Below are 27,411 nucleotides of genomic sequence, written 5' to 3'. Positions count from 1 at the left end.
TTTTGAGGATTGATTCTGGCTAATTTTGATATGCAGAAGGACCAATTCGATCTGCAATTCGAGTTTAAGATCCTTGTCTGGACCCTCCAATATTCAAAAATATATAAAATATGAATTTTAAAATTTTACCTTATTATTAGAAAAATGTTTCAATGATATATTGAATGAAAAAAATGAAAAAAAAAATTAAATATTAAAATATATTGTTGAGATAGTGCCACAATTATTCTTGATAAATTTCTACTTTGTTTTTTGTTCTAATTTTTCTTACACTTTGATTCTACACCAATTTCCTGTGTCAGGATGAGCAAATAAGTGCTTTAATTCCTATTGGGTCATTAGATTCGATTCTAAGTTTCTCTGCAACTCCTTTCCTGACCAGATTGATCATGGAAGATTGACAAAGAAGTACACAAGAGAGCTTAAACTGCAATGTAAAACAGAGCAACAATGCAGAGGACAATAGAAGATTATCAACAACTGTTCATTCTAATTTCCTGAGGAAGAAGGAGTTGCAGAACAGGAACAATAATGATGATTACAATATGTGAAAAAGAGAAAAAAAAAAAATTAAAAATTGAGATTGAAACTAACTAAGCAGATCGTTGAAGCTCCCTAAGGAGGGCTTTGTCAAGCCAGGCCTCGGCGTCTTCCATCATCCCAGGGCTGAGCCTAACCATCAAGATACAGAACTCCATCTCATTAAGAGCTCCATCACCATCCAGATCTCCTTCCCTCACCATCGCTTCTGAATCCTCTTTGTTCATCCCTTCCATCCCCAAAAGGGTCGAATTCCTCCTCAGACTCTCTGGCGTAATCAACCCTCTTCCGGGCTCTGCCAATAATTGAAATCCACCGCAAAGCTCAGACACAAAACTTTCCACATCTAGCTTCTCTGCCATCACAGGTAACAGATCTTCGTATTCACTCGTCGAACCCTTGTTCTCCATCTTCTCAATTTCCAATGGAAGATCAAGAACTGAAGAAAATTCAAATTTTCCTTTTCTTATAAAGAATTCAAGACATGGGTTGCAGTCCTTCCATTAGAAAGCGGACAAATTCCTTCCAGGCTTTCGGTTACGCATTTTATCAAATATCTTATGGTCGAGTTTCTGTGTTCATCATTCAAAACACACGTTCACAATTATCAAATGAAGGATCAATCTTTGATCAAGAATTTGGTGAGCCCACATGGATAGATAAATGGGTTGCAGGGGATAGGTTTTCTCCATCAATAATTGTTTTTTTCTCAATGAAGATTGTCATAATTTAGTGGTTTCCAGGAAGGTGTTGTGCGTAATGTGGACATTTTATGGTTGAAGTTGTCCAAACCGTTACATCATGAGAGGCTTTCGCTTAGTGTGTCCTTAGTGAGGTTTCTGAGAAGCTTCCTAAGTCCTTTTTAGGATTCTTCTTGTTTTGGTCCGTCTGAACACTAGAAGCTAGTGTAGAAGGGGAGACGGATTCCCGGTTGAATCATGGAAATAAATATCGGCACCGGTCAGGGATGTCAATTGGTCGGGTTTTATCGGGTTTCTCGAACCTGAGACCGTGCATGGCTTTCCATGACCTCCTCCCTTGAGCACCAGCTCTTCAAGCCGGAGCTGTCACCACTAGGCTATCCTAGTGTTTATTCATTTATCCCTATTTAAACTATAAACAAGTTTTAAACATGTTAGGCTGAGTAAAACTGACTCTAACGAACTATAAATAGGCTTTAAACATATCGGGTTGTTAATCAGTTGATTTGGTTGGTCCTTATTGGGTAGCACTCTTGCACTAGAAATGGCCGAATAATAATTGGGTTGGGATTGAGCCCAATAGGCTGATTTTGGGCATTTTTCAATCAGGCTTGGTTGGACCTATCAGTGCGAGACTGGAATTGACACCCCTAGAATTATTCATGATATATTTTGAATGGTTGAAACAATCATTATTAAAGGTAAATTTATCTGGAAAATAAATTTGTTATTAAGATTGAAGGCAAAATCTCATTTGATACAATCCAATATGTATTAGTCTCGATAACAACTGAGACTGATAAGAATCCCAATACTGATACTGGTATGAATCCCAAACACAAGGGTGTGCAATGACTATTGTGCCCCTATGGGGATGTATACCCCTGTGTATGGCCATAGGGGCCTCTCACAGATAGAAAATACTACCCCATTTTATTTTATTTTTTGGGGAGAAAAAACCCTGTCTACTTGCGTGGATCTACGTCCAGACATATGAATCATTCCTTAAACCTAATCATTATCATTCTGTGATTGGTGTAGAGTAGGGGTGCAAGTTTGGCCCTAACGGCCCAAACCCCCGCCCTGATCCTGAATAAGTATTGACCCCAATATTTTGTCCCTGAGAGGCGGCCCAACCCTGAAATTTCTGACCCTGAGTCAGGGTCAGGGCGGGCAAGGGTTGATGTCTTTGGCCCGCCCAGTCCACCCTGAATCCGGCCCTGATTTTTTTACCTTAACTTTTGGCCCTAATTTTGGTTGGACCAGGCCCTAGTTTTTACCCCTGATGTTTAATTTGGATTTTTTTGTTTTCTTAGGATGTTTTCCTCTTTGTTTAACATGACAAGGATTTTGAGATCTTTGGATTGTTTGCCTTATTAAGATGATCTCTTTGTTTATCATGACATATATTTAAATTTTTTTGATTATTTGCTTTCTTAGGATGATCCCTTATTTGTTTACTATAATAGTTGGAGTTATTTGTATTGTTTGAATGTTTGTTTTAGGATGTTCTCTTCATGACAAGTAATTTGTGACTTTATTTATTTATTTATTTTTATCTCCTCTTTATTATGAATATTTTTTATTTTTTAGTTATTTCATATTTTACAGGGTCAAGATCAAGGTATACCCGTCTTTGATGACAAAACAGGGTCAATCAAGATTAGGGTCAAGGTCAATCGGGGTCATCCTGGGCCGACCTTGAAAAATCAGGGTCAATCAGAGGGTAAGGGTTGGATTGAACCCTGAAGGGTTGGACATGGGTTGACGTTTTGTGGCCCTAATTGAGGGCCAAGGCAGGTTTGGGCCTAGTTAAGGGGACTCAGGGTTGGGCTAAGGTTTTAAGAAAGCCGACCCAACTCGACCCTGTTGCACCCCAAGTAGAGCCATGCAAGTGGGTAAGGCAGGAAGAGAGAGCATGGTTATGAAAATTAGAATTAAGGATCAATCAATTCCAATCCATATCTGTTGAAAACATATCAGAATCAGCCAAAGCATCATAGTCGATTTTGATCCAAGCCAGCCATTCCAATGATCCGATTTCAAATTTTAAAAATAAAAAGAAAGAGAGAGTATCAATGCAAGACCCACATAATCCAACACATGGATCTACCATGACTGTTTGGCATGATATGTATTTGTATGATCTACTTCTTCTCTACTAAAAAACCTTATAAGAAAGTTCTCTTTAAAGTTTATTTCCCATGTTTTAATCCAGTCAACAGCCATAATGGTGATTGGTTTACCTAAAGTCTAAAATCTCTAGAGTGAAAATAAAAAAAGACATTCTAATGCACGAGACTCCCGCCATCAAAGGACGTTGAAGCTGAATTGAAATATTTTAGAATTTGATAAGCTTGAATAGACCAAAGACATTGAGTAGATTAATCCTTTTGGGGAAAGTTAAAAAAAATAATTTTTTCTTTTGGGTAAAGAAGTTAAATAAAACACATTGGCTTCTCCTACTCTTCTTAGGCAGGTAAAGGTTGCCGTTTTATTTAATCTACAACCTCATATTTATATGCGTCCAAGAGGATATTCTCTTCCTACGAGAAAAAAAAAAAAAAAATCTCTTGTGACCGGAGAGGTCAAGTGAGAGAAAAGAGTAGATAAGGGGATGTGAGGGTGTGGGCCTGAGGCCATTGATGGGCTTTGGCTCCTCTCTCTTTTCACCTACTTAGAACTTTTTATATTGGAGAGTAGATGTGGTGGACACTACCAGCTGCATGATTTTCATTTAATATTTACCAAAAAGTATGACTTTCATTTAATATATGGCAATGATAGAATCGCGGTAGGGTAGGGTAAGGTAGAGTGGGGTGGGAAAGATCGGATCAGGTTCATGTACGAGATTATTTTTGTCTTTGATCCGGACAATTGGAATCCATTTTCTCTCCATATTTAATAGATTTTAATTGCCCAACCAACCGTGTACGAGAATAATCTCATACATGAACTTGATTCAGATTCATGTTGGGGAGGCATCATTTCAAAAACCAGGATTGGATCCATCAAATCGATTGATTCAGATTAAAATAGGCCATTGATCAACTTCAACTCTAAAAATTGCAGTCAATTCTAGGGTTTTTGGAAAAAATTCTGGTTTGATTGAAAATGCTAAGGACTGATTCGACACTAGATTCTTAGTTTAAAATCCTTGATGGGAGGGTTTGAGCCCACAAATGTTGGTATAAGGGATGAAGATTGGCGATGACATTGCAAATTTGTGCTTTAACTATGACTGGGAACATCTTTAATTTGAACACAAGATATCTTGCTTAGCACATCGCATGGGTAAGTAAATATGGATAAACATTACCACACGATCAATGTGGGGATTTTTTACTACAGTTTTTCCTATCTGAACTGAAAACTTATGTGGCGAATCTTTTACCCTACATTTTTTTTTTTTGGTAGGTGTGGGAAACAATTTCTTTTAGTAAGAAGCTCACATGGTCATCGAGGAGAGAGCAGGGTTATGAAAATCGGAATTAGGGATTGAATTGATCATCATTGATTTCTCTCTGATTCAATAGGAATTAGTCATACCAATCACAAATGATTTGATTTGAATCGACCGATTCTATTGACTCGATTCTAATTTTTTAAACAATAGGAGAGAGGATGTCAATACAAGACCCACATAATGATGTGAGAAAACATTCTGACACTATCACATGGAGATGTATGGGTGTCAATCCACCGGGCTTGGCGGCCATATGTCCTCGGACCATGACCTACCTATTTAAGAAATGAGTCAGTCTCGGGCTCGGTTAGGTTTCGGGCTTTAATCAGGCTAATCAGGCCTTAAACTGGGTAATGTACCAATAAAGTTTTAAATGGGCCTTAAACGTCTTTACTTTTCTTAGATTTTAAGATAATTTAATTTATTTTGTTAAATCATAGACAATTTTGAAAATATATTACACCTAATTACAATCAATAATTGATAAAACTAGCAATATATACCCTGTAATATCCAAAAAAAAATCAAAATCAAAATACCTATATAAACAGACGGGCTAAATGTGTCGATCCAAATCGGGCTTGTAATCGAGTTGGGCCGGTCGGGAGGCACATCGGGCTTACCCCTTGCACCATGTACTACCTATTTATAAATAGACCGGGATGAGACCCGACACGTTTATTAATCAGGCCAATCCAAGTTGGACCATCAACGTGTTGGGCTCGATCGAGCCTACCCATGCGGGCTTTGAATTGAAAAAGAACTTAATTGAGTCCTACCACCGGTTACTCCCCTATGACTGCAACTGGATAGCAAACCCTTCCCCGTATTTTATTGAGTAGACCTTGACACAGGATCCATCCATAGGGGGGCTAAATTTTTGGTGGGCAAATATGTAATTCACTGATCATCAAGTTGTGTTGGTTTTGTTTATACTCCATTCCCAAGAGAAGACATTTACCCCAAAATAGAAGGTTCAAGTCATCCTTCCATGTAGAAGTTATCAAAACAAAACATTACAAGATCACTTTGAACTTTCCTTGTACTCTTAGGAGGATGGTAATAGAGTACAGAATATATCTATAAATGGTATTAACAGAATTTGTAAACATATTATTGCTGCTATTGTACAAGCATGTTACGACATTGCCCATAGTACATAATCTGTTTTGTTGACCCCAAGTCTTTCATTGCAAAAGACTTGCTCAACTGCTTCTTCAACTTGTCAATCTTGAAGGCATTCTTACCAACAATCAATATGTCATCTACACACAATAAAAGGATAACAAAGTTATTATCAGTGAATTTTTGTATAAAAACACAATGGTCAAAAGTAGTTTTCTTGTAGCCTTGCTCCCCCATAATTGATTCAAACTTTTTATACCATTATCTTGGTGTCTGTTTTAAGCCATAAAGCCTTTTCTTCAATCTGCACCCATAATCATCTTTTTCTTTAACTTTAAAACCTTCGGGTTACTCTATGTAGATCTCTTTCTCCAAATCACCATGAAGGAAGGCGGTCTTTACATCCATCTACTCAACCTCTAAGTCAAGACTAGCTACTAAACCTAGAACACACGAATAGATGACATCTTTACAACTGAAGAAAATATCTTAGCAAAATCAATGTCTTTCCTTTGGTTGAATCCCTTGATAACCAATTTAGCTTTGTATCGTAGATGTAAAGAGTGTTATTCTTGTTTCATCCTATATACCCACCTATTCTTCAAAGCCCTTTGCCTTTAGGCAATTTCACCAACTCAAAGGTGTGATTCTCATGCAATGACTTCAGTTCATCTTGCATAACTTCAACCCACTCATTTTTGTATTCATCTTTCATTGCTTCTTCAAAGCACTCGGGTTCTCCCCCATTAGTTAATAATATATACTCACTTATAGAATATCGTGTGGAAGGTTGTCGGTCTCTAGTAGACCTCCTGAGTGGAATCGATGATAGAACTTCTGGTATAAGTAATTGCTCATGAGGATTACCATCTGTCTCAACTTGTATGGGAGCATCTGCATCATCTATTCCTTACTGATCATTTTGAATTTCGTCCCAACATGCTCTGGCACTGGGGATGGAGGATCTAGATCGAAGTCAATTAAATCACCACTGGGTTCATGACCTATCTTCTCTACATTATTAATATCATGTATGGTCTCCTCGTCCATAAATACAACATCTCGGCTTCTAATGATTTTCTTATTGACTGGATCATATAACTTATAACCAAATCCATCTTGACCATAGCCCACCAATACACATTGTTTTGTCTTGACATCAAGTTTAGACCTTTCATCATTGGGAATATGTACAAATGTCTTGCATCCAAAAACACACAAATGATTATAAGAGACATCCTTCCCTGTCCAAACTCTATTTGGTACATCAAACTGTAGTGAAACACATGGTGTTAGATTCAAAACATGTACAACTGTACTTGAAGCCTCACCCCACAAGGTTCTTCGCAGTCTTGCCTGTGAAAGCAAACATCTAACTCTCTCCACCAGTGTTATATTCATTCTCTCAGTCAAACCATTCAACTAAGGAGTCTTTGGAGGTGTCTTTTGATGTCGAATATCCATTTCTCTGTAATAATTATCAAATGGTACTGAGTACTCTCTCTCATTATCTGTGCAGATGCATTTCAACTTCTTTCCAGTTTGTCTTTCAACTGAGGCCAAAAACTACTTGAATAGATCCAGCACATGATCCTTTGTCTTCAAGGTGTAAACCCATAACTTTTTTGAGTGATCATCAATGAAAGTTACAAAATAAAGTGACCCCCCAAGTCTTATTGCCTTTATAGGACCACACACATCGGAGTGTACCAAGTCAAGTACATTTGACTTCCTTCAAGGAAGAGAACTCTTGAAGGAGGCTCTATTCTGCTTTCCTGCCAAGCAATGAACACACTTTTTCAAATGAGTATTATTCATTTTAGGTAGAATCTTCTTCTTTGACAATATCGTCATCCCTTTTTCACTCATGTGCCCAAGCCTTTTATACCACAGCTCAATAGTACCCTCATTCTTCACTGCATTTATAATGTCTTTGGAGAGCTTTTCCTGCATCAAGTACAATGTGGAACATTTTTTGTCTCTTGTCACAACCATAGCACTTTTGGTGAGTTTCCATTATCCATCGTAAAAAGTATTACAAAATCCCTCATCATCAAGTTTACTTGCAAAAATTAAATGTAAACGGATGTCAGGAACATGTTTCACATCCTTAAGAACTAACCTTGTGTCAATATTGGTTTTCAAACAAACATCTCCTATGTCAATAGATTTTGCCAAGCCATCATTCTCCATCTTTACAATCCCAAAGTCATCGGATATATAAGATGTGAAGAAGTCCTTTCAAGACATGACATGAATGGAAGCACCACTGTCAATCACCCAGTTAGTCTCATGGCATGCAAGATTAACAACATCATTGTGATAGACAATGAGAAAGTCCTCTGAAGTAGCAGTAACTCTTTCATCATTGCTATCATTATCTTTTTTCTTCTCTTTTGTTTTTTCCTTTTATTCTCTCTTTTGAGCTTTCGGCAAAACTTCTTGGTATGAACTTTCAAACCACAATGATAGCATTCAATATTTGCAAACTTGTTAGATTCTCCTCTGCTCTTATCTTTATTCTTCATATCTCTACTCTTAATCCTCTCATTTTTCTCAGTGACCACAGCTTTTGAAGATGAAGAAGGATTATATGACTTTCTTCTCATCTCTTCATTCAGAATACTATTTTTGGCTAAATTCATCGAGATTATATCATCTAGAGCTAAGTTTAATAATGACGTTCTAAGCATCTCCCATGAGTCCGATAAAGTACCAAGAAACCACAATTCCTATATCTTTTCATCAAATTTGATGCTCATTGCAGTCGATTGATTAATGATTCCTTGAAATGAATTCAAATGATTTGTCATTCGGGTTCCATCTTGGTATTTCAAAGCCATCATCTGTTTGATAAAAAATAGTTTATTATTCTCAGTCTTTCGAGCATACAATTGCTCAAGCTTTGACCATAAAGTGCGTGCGTGTGTCTCTCCATAAATATGGTTCAACACATTATCATCCACCCATTGTTTAATGTATCCACATATTTATCAATGAAATATATTTCATTCATCATCGATTTTATTAGCGAGTTTCTCGGTATTAAAACCTGGTAGATAATAATCTTTTACATAAAGAAGGTCCTCCATCTTTTCTTTCCACACTTGATAATTTGAATCATTCAAAATAATCATTCTACTTGTATTAGTTTCCATTGTTCACCCCAGATACAACTTAGCAAACAACCTTGCTCTGATACTACTTTGATGGGAAGAAACGAGACTAACTGTGAGAAGTACCCAATTAATGAAAGCGTGGAACAAATTCTTTCCCTCTTGGGCAAACCTAATAGGAAACAATCAAGTAGAGTTTGATGAAGCAATTTATCAAACACAATGCGTGCAATAATTAAACTCCCAAGAAAGTAACTAAATTCATAAATCAGTGATCAAATCCACTATAGACACAAACACACATAGCAACACCAACAATTCAACGTGGAAAACCTCCCCAATGAGAGGAGTAAAAACCACTGAACTGTAGTCCACTAAAATCCAATATTTCCAAATAATTGAAATACACAAGAGTCTTTTCTAACTGAAATTAGAGGCATACAATCATTTAAAACATCAAGAATAACATATCCTTAGCATACATCATCAATAAGATGAAATCCCAAAAGAAAGAGGAAGAAATTAGAAAGATCTCATCAAAACAGAGGCAACAAAAACGTTGCTAGAAAACAGTATTAAAAAACTCCAAACGACAATCACACCGTACAAAATGAAGATCAGTGTGTTGTGAATCTGCTACCAAAATATTAGCTCAATTGGACCACGAATGATCATCCGATCAAGCTCTTGAAGATGACTGCGAACTGTTCACTAACCCAGAAATTTTTCTACTCCTCTTTTTCTTCTTCTCCAACTTTTGCCAATAGTAACATTCTGTCTCTCTTTTGCTTTCACTTAAACCCTATTCTATGAACAAGGTTAAATGAGTAAATTTTCATCAATATTCTTGTGACAAAAATACTCTCATTATGGGCCTCAAACAAAGATGAGCTTCACCTAAAAAATGTGAGCAAACTTGGGCCATCCTCCACAAGGAGAGAAACCCAACCCAACAAATATAGAACATTACAAGATCACTTTGAACTTTCCTAATACTCTTAGAAGGATGATAACAGAGTAAAGAAATATCTAAAAATGGTATTAACAAAATTTGTAAACATATTGTTGCTGCAGTTGTAATGTCAATAATGAATTTAGCGTCCTCCTTCAACAATGCTTTCTTCCCTATGCTCATCGGCATCCCTGCCTTGAACTTCCATGGATCTACCTTCATTTACAGGGTATTGCATCCCTTTGATAGCATTTCTGATGAAAATGATCTTATGTCCAGCCTTTCGCCAACTTGATTTCAGAGACATTCTGGTAGTAGCATGTGTATGCCAAAGGCCATTCTCAAATAGGAAAAAGTGTATTAACAGTGATAATACTGAAACAACTCCTATGATTATGAAGAGACCTCCGAAGCTTTGCATGGTGAGCTGGTTAGTACGTGACAATGAAGTAGCACTACAATTTGTTTGATTTTCTAACCACCTTTGCTTCATTTTGTCTATTGTACCATCATCAGTTAGATTCAAGATTGCCATTGACATGTAGGAGACTAAAGGAGAACCTTTAGGAAAGACCTAGAAGAAATAAGAAAAAAATAAAAAATAAAAAAAATAAGAAGCCATAAATATTTTCAAAAAAAAAAAATTTGTGGGAGAGAGAGAGACTTACAAAGCCAAATCCTTCAGATGAGTAGATGCGTCCGACTGTGGTGTATTTATTACAATACATACTGAGGAAGACTTGGATGTAAGGAACTTCCATAAAAACAGCTACAACTCCTCCATTATGTGTTCCAGCAGATAAAGCATTATCATATTCCTCCGGAGTGCTACAACTCTTTAGCTTGGACTTGTCCAAATTCAAATGATCTATTAAGAAATCTTTCACAAATGAGTCATTTTGGTGTCCCACATGAAATCCATTTTTCTTTATGTCGTTAACATCTGTGATTGTTGGCCGCAACTGTTGTACTGTTAATGTCGATGAGAGACTCGCTGTGTAACTTTGTGTTAGGATGAGCACAAAGAACACCCATGTGACCATCACAACCCTTGTTAAGTTGCTTTCAATCTTCTCCCCTACAATCATTAAAAGAAACTTATTTCTTATGTTGTTAATTTTTCATTCCAGATGGATAAATTAATATGTTCAATAATAATTCGGAATGAGTCGAAACATTATAGATATGATTCATGACTCGAAGCTCTACAACCTTTCAAAACAATCCATCAATAGTCTAGGCTATTTAAAAAGATCAAAATTCCTCTAAACATTACGAAAGTTGTAACTTCTTTATTTGATATCGAATCATGACAAATCCGGATGCGTAGCGAAGAATTTTTTATGTTCTTAAGGAGTCAACACCAAAAAAAAAAAAATTCATCTTCAATGTCGAAATACTTCCAAGCAGAAACAAACCAAACATACTAAAATCGAGCCCGAAAATCTGCACCACATACTACGGTTGAACCAAGCACTCAAACACCATCACACACCATTCTCATCTCATCGGAGAGACCGTACACCACCATATCATCATTTCCACCTCATCACAATAAGCCACATCATCAAGTCCATGTGACCAAGGTTGCCAAGAAGTACAACCAGAAAACAACACACAAGTGGACTAACAACCCCTTGGGCATGATTTCCAGAGCCCCATTGCACCAAACCACTTCCCCCTCCCCAACACTCACTCCCTTCCCTCCCCCCTCCCTCCCTATCCACCCCCCAACAACTTCACTTGCGAGGGAAGAACTTTCCTGAAAAAGATCCTCTCCAACACCAACCATTTAATTCTTATCCATTCAACAGCTCAGACGATTTGGGCATGCATCCTCAAGTGTTGACAGGTGTTGGGATGCATGTCCAAGTCATCTCAACTGTTGGATGGGTGAGAGGTAAAATGATTGGATGCCCAAGTCATCGTCCCCTAGGTGGTTTGACAATGCACTTAAATTAATAACTTCTACCAGTCCTACGAATATCAAGAAAGTAGAGGTTAATATACTTACGTTGAGCAAAAACGAGTGTTAAGAAAGAGTACCAGAGGCTTGTTTGAAGACGTTCTCCTCTTGAGACCCCAAGCTCAGTATTTGTTGGACGCTCAAGAATCCACACCACAATCCCTATGTAGATGAAACCGAGAATAGTCATCAACCAAAGACCCAGGCTTAAAGGCTTTACAAACATCCATAACTCTTTATCCAAATTATCTTCAATTGCCACCACCATTTGCAACCCAGATTCTGAATAAGGCATTGTGAAATCTACGTATTTAGATCGATTCGCCAAAATCGTTATATCCCCCACTGCTGCATCAAAGTTCTATTCATTTCCAACCACAAGATCATAATTAATTAGATTAGTATTTATTTCGATAAATGTATAAATATTCACAAATTAAGAAATTCTCGATCATTACCTTAAAGTAAACTTGAGTTATTAGATCGTTGTATCTCTTCGAATATGTTCCATCGGGCAGTTCATAAAGTTGAAGTTCATAGGGGAGACCAAAAGGTAGCCGATTTGCTATAGCACTGAATAATTCTGGACAAAACCCTGTGATATTAATCGTCTTACCAGTGATGGGGTCTAGTTCCACTTTCACAAATTGATAAAAAGCATGCTTAAGTGGCACCAAAACTTTTAAGCTCTCTTGACCATTTGTTGGTATAGCCCAACCCTTTGGCTTGGTTGTTGAGTCACCTGGCCATACAATAGCTTTGAGGTTACTCTTCTCAGAAGTGGATGAATTTGATCTCAACTTATTTATTGTGTCTAACTGCCTTGAAATACCTGCCATTGGGGTCCAATATCCAATCACTCTCTCCCCTTCCCCAATCACATTGAATATTTCGAAACCATAAGATTTCAACTGTCCTTTAACCAACCGAAAATCACCACTTAGGCCATTAAATTTTGTACTCAAGATAGTCTGTAGGAGTCTTGGACCAATTGGTGAGTATCCAATCCATGAAAGATCAGTTAAATTGTTGGTGGGGTTGCTACTCAAGAACTGAGGATCCAAGGTTCCAACTCGCTCTACTGCCATAGCTAGTGCCCAAACTGTATCATATGCCCATATCCCATAGAGACTAGGCAGATCAGATATTGTATCACTATTTGATTTGTTTGATGAGTAAAACTTTCTTTTCCATCTGACTTTAAATTCTTCAAGCTGTTTGGATTTTGGTATGTATGGTCTTACACCCAACACACCTTGCATTGAATCAATAACACTTGAATCCATGGGAGCCAATAAATTTGATAACCCATCAGTGACAATCCAAGCATAGCCTTGGTTCATCATTCCTGCATTGTTTGCATTGATGAAAAACCGAGATCCAACAGAAGAAGACATATGAACAATGAACACCCTTGTTTGCATGGTTGTCAATTTATGAAGCTCTTTCAATATTTGATCATCATTTGCATCCAGTGGAATAGTACTCCTATATGGCACACGAACATCAATATCTTGGAAGGAATCAATGAAATAGGGTATAACCCCTTTTCCATATTGGGTTTTTTCATATATCAGAACCACTTCCTTCCATTCAAATGCTTGGATAATGGCAGCAATGGCTTGAACTTGAGTTGAGTCATCAATAGCTGTCCTTATAAAATAAGGCCTTTCAAGGGGAGAAAGATAAGGACTTGTTGCAGAGAAAGACACAATTGGCACTAGAGCTTTTTCTCCAAGATCAATCACAAATGAAGCTTGAGTTGATTGTTGTGGCCCTATGATAGCTTGCACCCCTACATCTTTCATCAAGTATAAAGCTGCATTTATAAGTAAATGATGAACTGGAGCATATAAGATATGGAGTCAATTAAATTAGTATTTGCAACTTTTCTATTGACAAAGAATACATAAATTTTACTCAACAGAAAACTTATTTTGTAAGTAGCTTAAGATTATATACCTAAAAGACTTGTTAGAATGTCACAAAGGAAGGCTCCGTTTGGTTGCAAGGGTAATTGAGGGAAGGGAAGTGAAATTTTCATACATAAAATAACAGTTTTATAATCATTACCCCATGCGCCTGTATCATTATTTTCAAATCATTTCATAATTGGTTATTAAATTTCACTTTCGTTCGTAACCAAAACCCTATGCTAATCAAAACCCTTTGCTGTAAAATGTAAAATATATCATTACTAAATATGGTAAAAAAAAAAAAATTAAGCACTTTATACAATCACATGCGATCACATGGTGTAATGATTAAAAAAGTTTTAGTTTTAGTTTTATTTTTTTATTATTATTATTTTTTTTAATTTCTCTTGTAACCAAACATAGCCAAAGGGAATAAGAAAAATAATGGAGTCGATTTATTGTAATCCATAGTTCAATGATAGTTTCATTTTTGTATGTGAGGAAGTGGGGCAAAAGTTGATTGGGGTTGGAAAGAAATTTACCGACAATTAGTCAATATTTTAAAGAGACATTGAGATGACATTGAAGTTGGAAAACTAGGAATTTTGATCTACACAAAGTCATTTGTATCCCTAAATTTGGTCTTATATCCTTGTTTTCTTCTTCAAAGCATCCATTTACCATGGATGGAAAGAGTCATCCCAACAAAATAAGGCTGTGTTGGGATCTCAAGAAAAGAAAAAAAAAAATCTTAAGTCTAGAAAAAATAACAAAAAATACCTCAGCTGTTTTGCAATATACGGTAGAAAAGAAAATAAAAATGGCGAGTGAACAATACTTGACTTGACAACGTTCTTGACTAATGGGAGGATGTGCAGTCTTTTCTCACCTCGGTGTGTGGCACAGGTACATATGCTTGGGTGGTATTCTTTGTTCAAAATAATAGAGGGGAAGAGAGAATGGGATATGTTCTTCGACAACTGTCATTATCCTCGTGCATTTCCCCTTGCCCCATCCACACTAAGTCACTACCTACTACCATTAAAAAGATTCAAGAGATAATGACTTGGACACCCTTATATAATGGCCTTGTTGCTTGACACCCTAAACTATTGAACATATTATTTAAAACTCTATGAAACTTGACAGAGTGTTAGTATGCTATTAGTGGTTGAAATCGAAAAAACCATTTTACCCTTGGGAGGTTAAGGTGTGATTTTCTTTTTTGCAATAACGTCTCCTGGCCTCTATCTCCAAATATCTAGATTTTGAAACCCTAGACGAAAGCTCTCTGCTAGTCGTTAATGATGACCTCTACCACTTCTGACTATGCGAATCACCGTTGTTCTGGTCAAGATGGCAAGGAGCAGGTAAGATGGAATAGAGGTTGCAGTGCTACAAGCCAGCAAAGTGAAGATCCCTACACGGCCAAACCAGAAATGAGCTTGAAGGAAGCCCACTTAAGCTAGCTAGCTCTCTCTCTCTCTCCCTCCCTCCCTCTGTCTGGGTCAATGACCGAAAGGATTGCAAGACACCAAAGCAAGGCAATCTTTCAAGCTCCATTTTTCCTCTGTAATAATCCAGTACAGTGGTTCCATAACAGAACAGTGAAACCCTAGAATTCTTTTCTTTCCTTCAGTAATAATCACAGTGTTCTTGCTGTGATGTGGTGTGAGGGGGAAAATATGGTGTTTTGTCGGAGGAGGAAAAAATAAGAATTTTTCTCGCCCTACCCAGTTATGATCAGAGTGAAATATGAAACAGGGCGGGGACTACAGAAATTATTCAACCTTTTTTCACTTCACATCATTAATTTTGAATATTATAAAACATAAATTGTTTAGGGTAGATCTAAAATTTTCTTCTTCATAGATAGGACTAAGGCTAAGAAAACTGCATATAAGAATAAACCTACAGGCTACTTACCATAGACTGTAGATCAGTTCTCGAGAATCATTTTTGTACGGTCTGATCCACACCATGGAATCCACCTCAGAGTTTGTTTTTGGATGAATTCAATCTGCGTAGATCAGACCCGTATGAGAATGATTCTTGTATGAGGACCTAATCCGCTCTTCTTACCATATATATGGGTACGTACCTGAGGATGCTGAATCTACGACATCATTTTGGGTGTCCATTGTGTGAAGCTCAAGTCTTGTTGTATAATTTGCATGAATAGGCAAATTATAAAAATCAGATAGAGCCATAGAAATGCAGCTCTCTGCAATCTCCCCCATTTTCGATGTCAAATCAATAACAACTCCCACATGAAAGATGGCTGTTGAATTTAGACTTTCATTTTGGGCAACACCTAGTAAGAAGAAGAAGAAGAAGAAGTGGAGGAAGACGGAAAGAAAATATATTGATTTCACCATTATGAAGTGTTAAGATTTTTGAGACACTAAAAATTCCACCATCTCTCTTTACCAAAAAAAAAAAAAAAAAAAACTCCACCCTCTCTTTATTTTGAAGGTTGAATACCTTGTCAATAATTGGGTAAAATTTTCCATTTCCGTGGGTGAGGGGAAAAGTATGATGAATCATCAACTGGAATAAATGTCTCATCACCCCTTTGACCATGGGTGTGAAAGAGCTTAGGCTCCGTTTGGTATCGTTCTGAAAAAACGTTTTTAGAGTTTTTTTGTTTTATTGGAACGAAAAAATGGAATCTTCTGTTTGGCGCACTTATAGTCAGTTTCTGTTTTTTTTGGAACAAAAAGTGAAAGAAAAACTGAAAAAACGAGTTCCGTCTTCCCAATTTCGTTCTATTTTACAAAAAAAAAAAAAAAAAAAATTCCCGATAAAAATCTGAAATTTTGAAATACCATTTTTTCGTTTAAAAACTGCATTTTGACACAGGAATTGAAATTTTCGTTTTTGACACGAAAATGCTTTTCTGGAATAGAAACGATACCAAACGGGCTCTTAGTCTGTCCAAGAAGGTGGTGGTGTGAGTGGATAGACATTTTGTGGCCAATGTTCTCCAAACGGTTACATCATCTGGAGGTTTGCTTAGTTTGTCCTTAGCACTATTAATTAAAACGCATTTTAAACGCATTTAAAACGAGGTTGCATTTTTTTTCATTTAAAAAACGTTTTCCTATATGCTATTATACAATACGGAAAAAAAGGAAAACGGCAAAAGAATCCGTTTTAAACGCATATTCGTTTTTTAAGGGTAAAATAGGAATTTTATTCAAAAAAATAATTAATTAAAAAAAAATCCTATTAATAAAATTGAAGAGTGAAGACAATATAGTACTTGATTTTTTATTTTTAACTTTCATACTATCTATAGGAAAAAAAATCTCATCATCTTATAGCCCATTGAGTAAAAAGAAGCTAAAGCTAGCAACATCTCATTTTCTTGTAACCCATTAGGCTATTTTATCTTGGGACTCCTAGAGATTTTGGAACATTAGATGCATGTATATAGGTAATAATCTCTCAAATTGCATGAGTGTACTACCATTTTTTGGTTTTATTTTTTTGAAAACTACACGTTTAATACTCGTACCGTTCTTTTTCTTCCGTTTGCAGTTCCCTGTTTTTTTGACCCTTTTATTGACCGCTCCGTTCATCGTTTTTGTCTGTTTAAAACCCGTACCGTACGTTTCTGTTTTTTTGCCGTTCTTGTTTTAACTAACAGTGGTCCAGAGTACTCCAAAGTGAGAAACATCCTTGGGTCGTCTCTTCGCTTCAAAATTTTTTAAGATTTTTCCTTGTGTCGTTTCTTGCCTGGCCAAGTGGCATGTAGGTTTAATCATACTATCTGTCATTCTCCTCAAGACTATAAACACCCATATGGTGCAAATTGGGTTCTTGATTCATCTTCCATGTTTAAAACAGTCATGTAGCTCTTAGGCTGCGTTTGGTAGCCAAGAGAAGAAAATAAATGAAATGAAATGAAAAGAAAAAATAATCTAGAAAAAAGAAGAAAAGAAAAGAATAGAAATGAAATAAAATGGTAAGAAAAAAAAAAATGTATGTTTGGCTACCATTGGAAGAAAAGAAAAAAAAAAATTTTACATTTTTTTTTTTGCGGTAAAGAATCTTCCCTTGGTTCAAAACATGCCCAACACAAAGAGAATTTATTAAACAAAAAAAAAATAGTTATTTTCATTTCTCTTCTTCTCTTGGTTACCAAACACTGCCTAATAGTTATTGCGCTCACTTACTAGGCCATGTTGGGACACTTCAAAAGTTATGCTAAATTGAGCATAACAAAACAATGAATAGAGAAAAATCAAGGGAAAACAAATATGGATGGGCCTGTCTCCAAAAAACTGTTATGCCTTGTTTGTTTGATAGTGAAAAGAAAAAAAAAAAAAAATGGAAAACTTGTACTAATTTCTCACAAACTACCACAAAATGATAAAGAAGGTGTTCATTTCCATGTCTTTGCGTAAACTGGAGTTGTAATTGATCGGTTGATTCGAATTGAAATAAGCCATTATTGATCTTGACTTTAAACACTCCAGAGAGATCAATTCAAGGGTTTTTAGAACCTAACAACTGAAATTTCATATATGATGGGGCCAAATAAAAATAAAAAATAAATAGAGCAATCCAGTGCAGGAGGCTTCCGCTACTACGAGGTCTAACAAGGGCTGATTTGTCCTTGATTTCAAGTTTAAAATCTTTGGTGGGAGGGCTTGAGCCCATGAGAGATTGCTAGATTATGATCGTAACAAATAAGGGTTTTATGTAACATGTAAATATATATTAGCCCAAGCACTTAAAATAGGACTCAAAATAATGTCACAAGACTCAACCTAATAATGAACATAGGAACCAAATTAAAACCAAACAAAAAATTGAATCGTACAGATTTGATTCTGGTTTAGAAAATGAACTAAATCAGATCTATGCCTTGAACTAGACGATAGTATATATAAAAGGGGAGTCCACACATCCTCTGTAGTGAGCAGTGAGATGCGGTGAACATTAGATGGCTGAAAGCATTTGGACATGCACTCCAAGAGACTCCCAACCATCTGATGCTCACTACATCGATGCAGCGGTTGCAGACGATTTTCACAATGGAGGAAGGCAAGAAAAGAGAAAAATTTTAAATATTTTTCTTATTCTTTCGGGTTTTCCCTGCCTTCCAAACATAACGTATGGAAAATGGCAGAGTTGAACTTTCGTGCATTTTCCCATGAGGTCCATGGCCATCTCCACCCTCCGCTGGAACTTGTCCAAACTCATACGCATAGTTAATACTATATTCCCACCCATTCCACTGATCGACTCAGCTTTGAAGATCCTTCAAAAACTCTCTCTTTCAAATCTACAATTTAGTTCTTTTTTTTCTTCTTTTACACAACTACTACTTCAATTCTGTAAATTCTATATTTCAAATCTTTTATTTTCATGGTAGATGATCTTTGATCGGCAAGAACCCCAAATCTGGAAGAAAGGAATTAGGGAGGGCCCTCTATTGAACCATGACTTCTCTTTCTTTAATTATAAATTTTAGTTTGGGTTGGGAACTTATTTGTTAGGTTCCAATATCCAATCAGTCTCTCCCTTCCCCAATCACATTGAATATTTGGAAACCATAAGATTTCAACTGTCCTTTAGCCAACTGGAAATCACCACTTAGGCCTTTAAATCTAGTACTCAAGATAGATTGGAGGAGTCTTGGACCAATTGGTGAGTATCCTATCCTTGAAAGATCAGTTAAATTGTTGGTGGTGTAGTTGCTTCTCAGGAACTGAGGATTCAAGCTCACAACTCGCTCTACTGCCATAGCCAGTGCCCAAACTGTATCATATGCTCATATCCCACAGAGACTAGGCAGCTCATCAGAAATTGTCTCATCATATGACTTGCTTGATGAGTAGAACCTTCTTTTGATTTAGGGGGAGGGGAGTGAAATATTTAAAAAAACGTAGGGAACTTATCATCATTTTGTATTTCTAGCATTTTCTTCGGTTTGAAAAACAAAAAAAACAAAAAATACCAAGTTGACACCAAACGCCTTATTCTGTTTTTTTTGTTCCCATAGAGCGGAAAAACATTTTTTAGGAAGACTACCGAACACAGCTACATCTAGGGTTTTAAAACTCGGAATCGACAACCAAATCAGTGAATGCCAATTCCCAATTTGAATCTCGGTTACAATTGGGCATTAATCGGAATGAATCGATGGGATCATTGAATATCGAACCTGATATGAATCAGTGTTTCAACTGATCTACTTTTGAATTTCAAATCTCTCGTTACATCATGGGGAGCTTTGCTTAGTTTGTGAGGCTCAAACTCGAGACCTTCTGGTCGCACCACAACTGCACCAATTGCACTTGACAGTTGTTTATAAAAAAAAAAAAAAAAAAGAGTTTTTATTAAAACTGAGGGCAAAATTGTTTGATACAACTCATTAGTATTGCTATTGACAGAGACCAATATGAATACTGATACCAATAATAATAATCATGTTCCCACAATCGTGTGGATATTGGAGAATGTCTTACGCAGTACCAATCACTGAGAGCAATATAGCTTAAGAAAGGGACTGATCATATGTAAGGGTGTGAACTGTAGATCAAAACCGCCGAATGAATTGTTTAGATTGGAATGGAATGATAAATCATTTATTAATCAGTTTAGTTTTAGCTTCAAAAAGTAAATAAAACAGTCGGTTCGATTTGAATCGATTAACTGTTGATTTTGGGCAGGTTAAAATTGATATGCTATTGAACCAATCATAGATAATAAAACATGGAAAAACTTAATGAACAAGTAGGGTTGTGTCATACCATAGGTCATTCCTCTTAAGATTGTGATCGGGCAGCAAACCCTTCCCCATATTGTATTGAGTAAACCATGCCACGTCTAATTCCTCGATAGAGTTCTATACATAGAGGGCTCAAATTTGGTGGGCATATACGTAGTTCACTGATCATCAGGTTGTGATGGTTTTATTTATACTTTAATTCCTATAAGAAGATTCTCAAGTTAAAAATATAAATAGTAGATTTTAGAGTTTTTCTTTTGGTATGGTCATATTCAACTGAGGCTTGGGGATGCCCCAATAAAGAGGAGTGATATGATAATAATTGAGGGAGCTAAAAGATCCAAGCAAGGGCAGGTCTAAGATGACCTTAAGAGAAGTTGTGAAGAATGACATGCAAAGTCTAGGTCGTGTACCTAGAATGACATTGGATAGAGCACATTGGAGGGCCAAGATCCATGTAGCCAACCCCATCTAACTAAGTTTCTCCTATCTTATTGGGATGTGTCTCTTTTCTCTTACTTTCATCTTGCATCTCTATATCTTGCCTCTTTATCTTTTCATTTTCTAATTTTTTTTTTTCTTTTATGTTTGGACCCCATTGTTCCCTACTTTGTTTTGTATGGATCTATGTAACTGACTCTATTAAGTTGAGATAAGATTGACTTGTTATTGTTGTTGTTGCATGAAAGACAATTTGGCCCATGTGCTAGCATGGGAGCCAATGGGATCAAGTGTAGGATTTTCACTTTTCATGAGGGGTAAGGCGGTTATTTCACATCCTTTATGTCTTGTTGTAAGGGGCCATGCTGTGTTTCAAGATTCTTTTTCCCTATTTTCTTTATCAGTACCTACCATATTGGGGGATAAGGATCAAGAGGCCCGAGAGTGGTGAATCTTCACGTACGTGAATGTACATGAACGTCCCTAATCCGTGGATATAGCATCTATTAAACGAGGAGAGAGAAATAGATGCCATATCCACATACCAGGGACGTTCACGTACGTAAAGATTCACCAGACTCAAGAGGCCACGGGTCATATGATGGGCTTTTCCACACCACACTCTACCAACTATGCTATGAAGTTGTCCACTAGATTTTGAATTTTTGCACTATATTAAGACATGTCAAATGGAAGCCAATGAATACAATTATTAATTGGAGATTTGGTCCCCCCCTAATTCATACAAGCATTCTCATTACCATTGAAGGCTCTGCTTGTTTGAATGTAAAATATTACCTACGAAAATTTTACATGCAGAACTTTACATGTCAACAAATTTGTTCGTGTTTGTTTCTAATTAGGTAAAATAAGATGTAAAATATCATTACAGGATTTTACAAGACACTAGATCTCTTTGAGGCATTTCATCAAACAGTCTTTAGACTACATCAGAACACTTGGTGTAAACATCTACGATGGTATTACCAAAAAGAGAGAGGGATAGGTATGCCGCCGATATCAAGTATGCTAGTAGATAGCACCAATAGGAACACATGATGGAGTATCATTCAAGAAGGATATGAGGGTCATTTCAGAAAAAGGGAAGAGAGAGATAGACACAATGGGTGCTAGCATACTTGATATCAACAGCATACCCAACCTTTTCCCTACCAAAAATATCTGTTTTAAACCCAACTTTATGTATCAGTGGGTGCATTTGGCGAAGAGAGGACTGAAGCATCAATGACCATCTCACTTTAGACCCAAGTGAAGAGCCTTAAATTGCCACTTACCTAAAGGAACGTCATGACCAGTAGATGTAAAAACGCCAAACATGCTAGTCGACCCAAACAGAACTGCTGAAAAAAAAAATCCAGAAACATAAATGTGGGCAACCCATATATGTATTGGGTATTAAATCTTCAAGCAAGGTTGCGGGGATACACTAAGAACGGTATCAATGACAACATCAAGCTCCATCAGAATCGGTACATCATCGGCAGTGAAAGGTATGTTGTTCCCCTTCTTGCTATTGTGATTCATGAATGGCATTCAAGATCTATGTTTTATGCATTAGAATGAATAATCGCTTTCATAGCAACTCATTCATTTGTTTACTTTTGTAAGATGCTATTAGCAAAGTTAAATACTTTAAGCATACCAGAACACAATAGAAAATAATAACAAAAAACAACAGTTATCGGCGGTGAAAGGTATGTCGTTTCCCTTCTTGCTACGATTGTAATAGGCATGTTAAGACATTGCCCATAGTACATAATAGTTTAGCGGATTGTATTCATGCATCTCCTTTCATAGTGACTTCAGCGTCCTTCAACAATGCCTTCTTCGCTGTGCTCATCGGCACCCCTATGTTGAAATTCGATGAATCCAACTTCAGTAGGGTACTGCATCCCATTGAGAGCATTTCTGATATAATTGATCTTATGTGCAGCCCTTTGCCAACGCGATATCGGAGACATCTTGGTGGTAGTATGTCTATGCCAACCGCCCTTCACAAATAGGAAAAAGTGTATTGCCAGTGAAAATACTGAAACAACTCCTATGATGATGAAGAGACCTCCAAAGCTTTGCATAGTGAGCTGGTTACTTGATTTTGAAGGACTGCAATTTGTTTGATTTCCTAACCACTTTTGCTTAATTTTGTCCATTGTACCATCATCAGTGAGATTTAAGATTGCCATTGACATGTGGGAGACTAAAGGAGAACCTTTAGGGAAGACCTGGAAGAAACAAGAAAAAAATGAAGAAGCCATAAACACTTTCTGGGAAAAAAAATGAAAAAAGAAAGAGACTTACAAAGCCAAATCCTTCAGATGAGTAGATGCTACCGACGGTGGTGTATTTATTACAATACATATTGAGGAAAATTTGGATGTAAGGAATTTCCATAAAAATAGCGGCAACTCCTCCATTATGTGTTCCAGCAGATAAAGCATTATCATATTCCTCTGGGTTGTCATAACTCTTGAGCTTGGACCCGTCCAACTTCAATTGGTCTATCAGCAGATCTCGCACAAATGAACCACCTTGGTGTCCCACGTAATATCCGTTCTTCTTTAAGTCATTAACATCTGTGATTTTTGGCTGCAATTGTCGTACTGTTAATATGGATGAGAGACTCGCTGTGTAACTCTGTGTTAGGATGAGCACAAAGAACACCCATGTGATCACCACAACCCTTGTTAAGCTGCTCTCAAGCTTCTCCCCTACAACCATTAGAAGAAACTTATTTCTTATCAAATGAAATGGAATCCAAAATCCGCTACAAAGTCCTAGATTTTCTGGTCCATCTTCTTAGCTTTCTCTCCATCCACATGTTATATATGGTGGCGCTAAAAGCATAGTTGTCAAGAAGTTGTCTAGGAGCCACCTAGGCGTTAAGGAGGTTTTCTTTGAGGTCTAGGCAACTGTCGCCTTAGTGCAAGGCGCTTTGAAATGTTGTCAAGTCAGGTTTGACACTTATTTATGCCAAGTGAATGATTTTATAATTATTATTTCATTTACTTAAGACTCCCCTATTTTAATCTAATAAAAATAATTTAAAAATAAAATTCCAAAAGGATAAAGAGTCCCCCCAGTTCAAGAACATAAACTGTATTTTTTGTTGTAGGGGCGATTTTCAACTTTCAAATCCTTGGATTTTTCCTAAATTTGAAGATTTTACAAATCTTATCATGGTAAAATATTGCTAAAAACTCAGAGTGCAGTAAAATATTCTTTTGTTCTGATGTCCATTACTTTATTTTTATTCAAATGATTTTTAACATCATTCACGCACCTTAAAATAAGTTGAAGTTCGACCAGAACATAACTTTGCTAATATATTATTTTGGGTGAATAAATAATTCAAACGAAGAGAGAAAAGCAAAATACAGCCCCTAAAAAGGGGAGGGAAAGGAAAGCAAAACAAGCTTAAAGAGACTATTTCTGATGGTGGAGTTTGGAAGCTCCCAGGAATTTACAATATGACAATTTCTAGAGGAGAAAATACAGGTGGACACATACTGAGAAACTTTAGCTTTGACATCAAAGAAGATGGAGCCCAAATCTTATCAAGAGAGCGAGAGTTGGAGGTCCATTTCCTAAGATTCCTTTCCATCCAAATCTGATTTATCATAGCACAGAAGGCAAATCTTCCCACAGTGTCCCATATCCCTTTACTTGAAAGGTCATATCCATCCAAATCCATTCACGATGGAAAGGGGGATTGTTCTATCTATTGGCTAGCATTTGCGAAGGATCCCTTTCCATATGGATGAAGTGATGCTGCAAGTGAAAAAGAGGTGCTCTATAGTCTCCATCTCAGTGCCACATAGATTACACAATGGATCCACTGGAATGCCTCTTTGAATGAGAAAGTTGTTCGTGGGCAAAGACTTGGTGAAAACTCTCCAAGCCGTGGAACTCTGACGAGGAATGTGGTTTTTGAACCAAATGAGCCGGTACTATGGAGAGGCTAGGCCCTGAGTCCTAACAAACTCCCAAGCTGCCTTAGAAGAGAAGGCCTTAGAAGAAGAAGGCCTCCAAAGGATGGTGTCTGATCTAAGCTACTGAGCTATTGGAATAATCGATAAAGAGTTCCATACATCCTCAAGCTGAATCATAGAATGGGCTAGAGGTGACCAGTTGCCTAAGGAGCGGATATCAACCACAAGGGCAAACTTGGAGAGATCTGAGTCATAAATCTTTCTGGCACTTAAGATGTGATATAGGGTTCCCATGGGATGCCAAGGATCAAACCAAAGAAATGTGTAGGTCCCATTGCCAATCTGAGAGGAAATAGCAAGAGTTATAGTTGGCTTGATGGCAATAATTTTGCGCCAAACCCACGAGGCATCTGCTGGCATTTTCACAATCCAATAGGTATCCGATTTGAGGGGATTCGAATAGATCCAATCAACCCAGATGCTCTTCTTTTTGGAGATGATTTTCCACGCTAATTTTATGATACCAACCTGATTAACATCCTTGATCCTTCTCAAGCCAAGGCCTCCTTCAAATTTGGGAAGACAAACCGCAACCCAGCTAATGGGACGAAGGAATCTAGAACACTTGGTCCCTTTCCACAGGAATGAAGCAAAGATGGATTCCAGCTTGGAGATGATGGCTTCCGGCAAACCATAGATGCCTGACCAATAGATGTATGAAGCTTGAAGAACCGATCTAATGAGCTCAAGCCGACCAGCATATGAGAGGATCTTTCCTTTCCAGAGTTGGAGGCACTTCCTGATGAGATCAAGCATAGAACAATGGTGAGCAGTGAGCCTAGCTGGAATAAGAAGAAGCCCAAGGTATTTCACAGGAAGATGCCCCTTGATGAAGCTCGTTTGCTCAAGAATGGAGATTTTGGCCTCTTCAGAGATCTCAGCCAAGAAGATGAGAGACTTAGCCGGATTGATGTGAAGCCCCGACATTACAGCAAATTGAGAAAGATAGAGCATGATGTTCCCCAGGGAAACAGGATCGGCTTTGGAGAATATCATTAAGTCATCTGCAAAAGCAAGGTGGTTAAGCTTGATGGCCTTACATTTAGGGATGGCAAAGATGAGGTTCAAGTCTAAGGCCAGCTGAAGGCTTCTTGAAAGGGCTTCCATAGCTAGGAAGATGTATGGAGAAAGGGGGCACCCCTGTCTAATGCCCACAGAAGAAGAAATAACCAGCTGGGCTTCCATCCACCAAAAGAGAGAATCTACGGAAAGCAATGCAATGATGAATCCAATTTGTGAAAACCGGAGAGAACCCCATGTTGTTGAAGACTAAAATAATATAGTCCCATCTAAGGGAATCAAAAGCCTTGTGGATGTCTATCTTCAAAAGGGTTATCCCCAATACTTCTCCCTGGAATGAAGGCTGATTGATTATTGCTGATAAAGGAGTCCACCACCGACTTGATTCTGTTAGCAAGGATTTTTGCAATAAATTTGTAGATAAGATTACAAAGAGAGATTGGCATGAAGTCCTTCATCTCATCAACTCCCTCTTTCTTTGGAATGAGGCAGAGAAAGGTGTGGATAATCCCTTTTATTTGGCTAGGATTAAAGAAGAAACTCTTGACTGCATTTATCATATCCACTTTGATAAGGTCCCAAGAAGATGTAAAGAAACCCATGCTAAATCCGTCAGGGCCTGGGGCCTTGCTTGCCTTATGAGAGAGGATGGCAGATGTGATTTCTTCATCAGTGGGGATAGCCATGATAAGACCAGCAAGGTTGTCAGGGATGAATTTGTTTAAGAGGCCCGCAGGGATGGGAGAGAGGGGGCTGGCTTCATGCCTTCATCTTAAACAGATTCTTGAAGAAGTCAACTGCAACACCTTTTACCTCATCCACTTTGTGAACCCGACTGCCATCCAGAATGATCAGCTTAGTGATGGAGCTGATGTCATTCCCGGCTTTCACAGATCTGTGGAAGTAGGCGGTGTTGGAATGGAATCTCCAAGCTCAAGCCAATTAATTCTAGATTTCTGCCTCATGAAGCCCTCTTCTTGAGCTAGAAGGGTAGAGAGGTTGGCTGCCATAGTCTTATCCTCACTAGCTAAGGAAGCATTGAGATGGTCATATTGAAGTTTGCCCTGAATGGAGGATAGCTTGTTCTTGCAGTCATTAACTTCAGAAGAAATATTCCTAAAGGAGTTAGTATTCCAAGTTTTGAGGGCGGATTTGACATTCTTCAGCCTTCTACTCAAGGCAATAAGAGAGGTGGAAAAGGCACGGACAGGCTTCTTTAACAATGGAGAGGTAGTCTAGGTGGGGGGTCCACATGTCAAAATATTTGAAGGGTTTAGGCCCAAATGAGGTGTATGGTTGAATTAGGAGCGAAATGGGGCTATGGTTGGATATGTCAAGGGCTCCAAAAGTAGCATGGGAAGAGGGGAAGGCATTTAGATAGGCTTCATTAACCAGGAATCTGTCCAGCTTTGA

At 37.5% G+C, this 27,411-nt stretch overlaps 2 protein-coding genes across 2 annotated transcripts; both read right to left on the bottom strand.

The window, feature by feature from the left end:
• Positions 1-470: 470 nt before the first annotated feature.
• LOC122061970 (calcium-binding protein KIC-like) lies at positions 471-1,279 on the bottom strand. The gene has a single exon (XM_042625570.1). It carries the CDS (start codon positions 948-950, stop codon positions 594-596), a length of 357 nt encoding a protein of 118 aa, XP_042481504.1. The 5' UTR covers positions 951-1,279; the 3' UTR covers positions 471-593.
• An 8,681-nt stretch (positions 1,280-9,960) lies between these two features.
• Positions 9,961-13,855, bottom strand: LOC122061439 (glutamate receptor 2.8-like). The gene is made up of 5 exons (XM_042624693.1): positions 13,829-13,855; positions 12,325-13,685; positions 11,915-12,227; positions 10,569-10,978; positions 9,961-10,474 (listed from the first exon to the last, which is right to left on the bottom strand). The coding sequence occupies exons 2-5, from the start codon at positions 13,672-13,674 to the stop codon at positions 10,043-10,045; spliced, it is 2,505 nt and encodes an 834-aa protein (XP_042480627.1). The 5' UTR covers positions 13,675-13,685; positions 13,829-13,855; the 3' UTR covers positions 9,961-10,042.
• Positions 13,856-27,411: the final 13,556 nt, after the last annotated feature.

The sequence above is a fragment of the Macadamia integrifolia genome, chromosome 14 (genome assembly GCF_013358625.1).
Source record: "Macadamia integrifolia cultivar HAES 741 chromosome 14, SCU_Mint_v3, whole genome shotgun sequence".
Lineage (NCBI taxonomy): Eukaryota > Viridiplantae > Streptophyta > Magnoliopsida > Proteales > Proteaceae > Macadamia > Macadamia integrifolia.
This window is presented reverse-complemented; position numbering and strand designations above follow the sequence as displayed.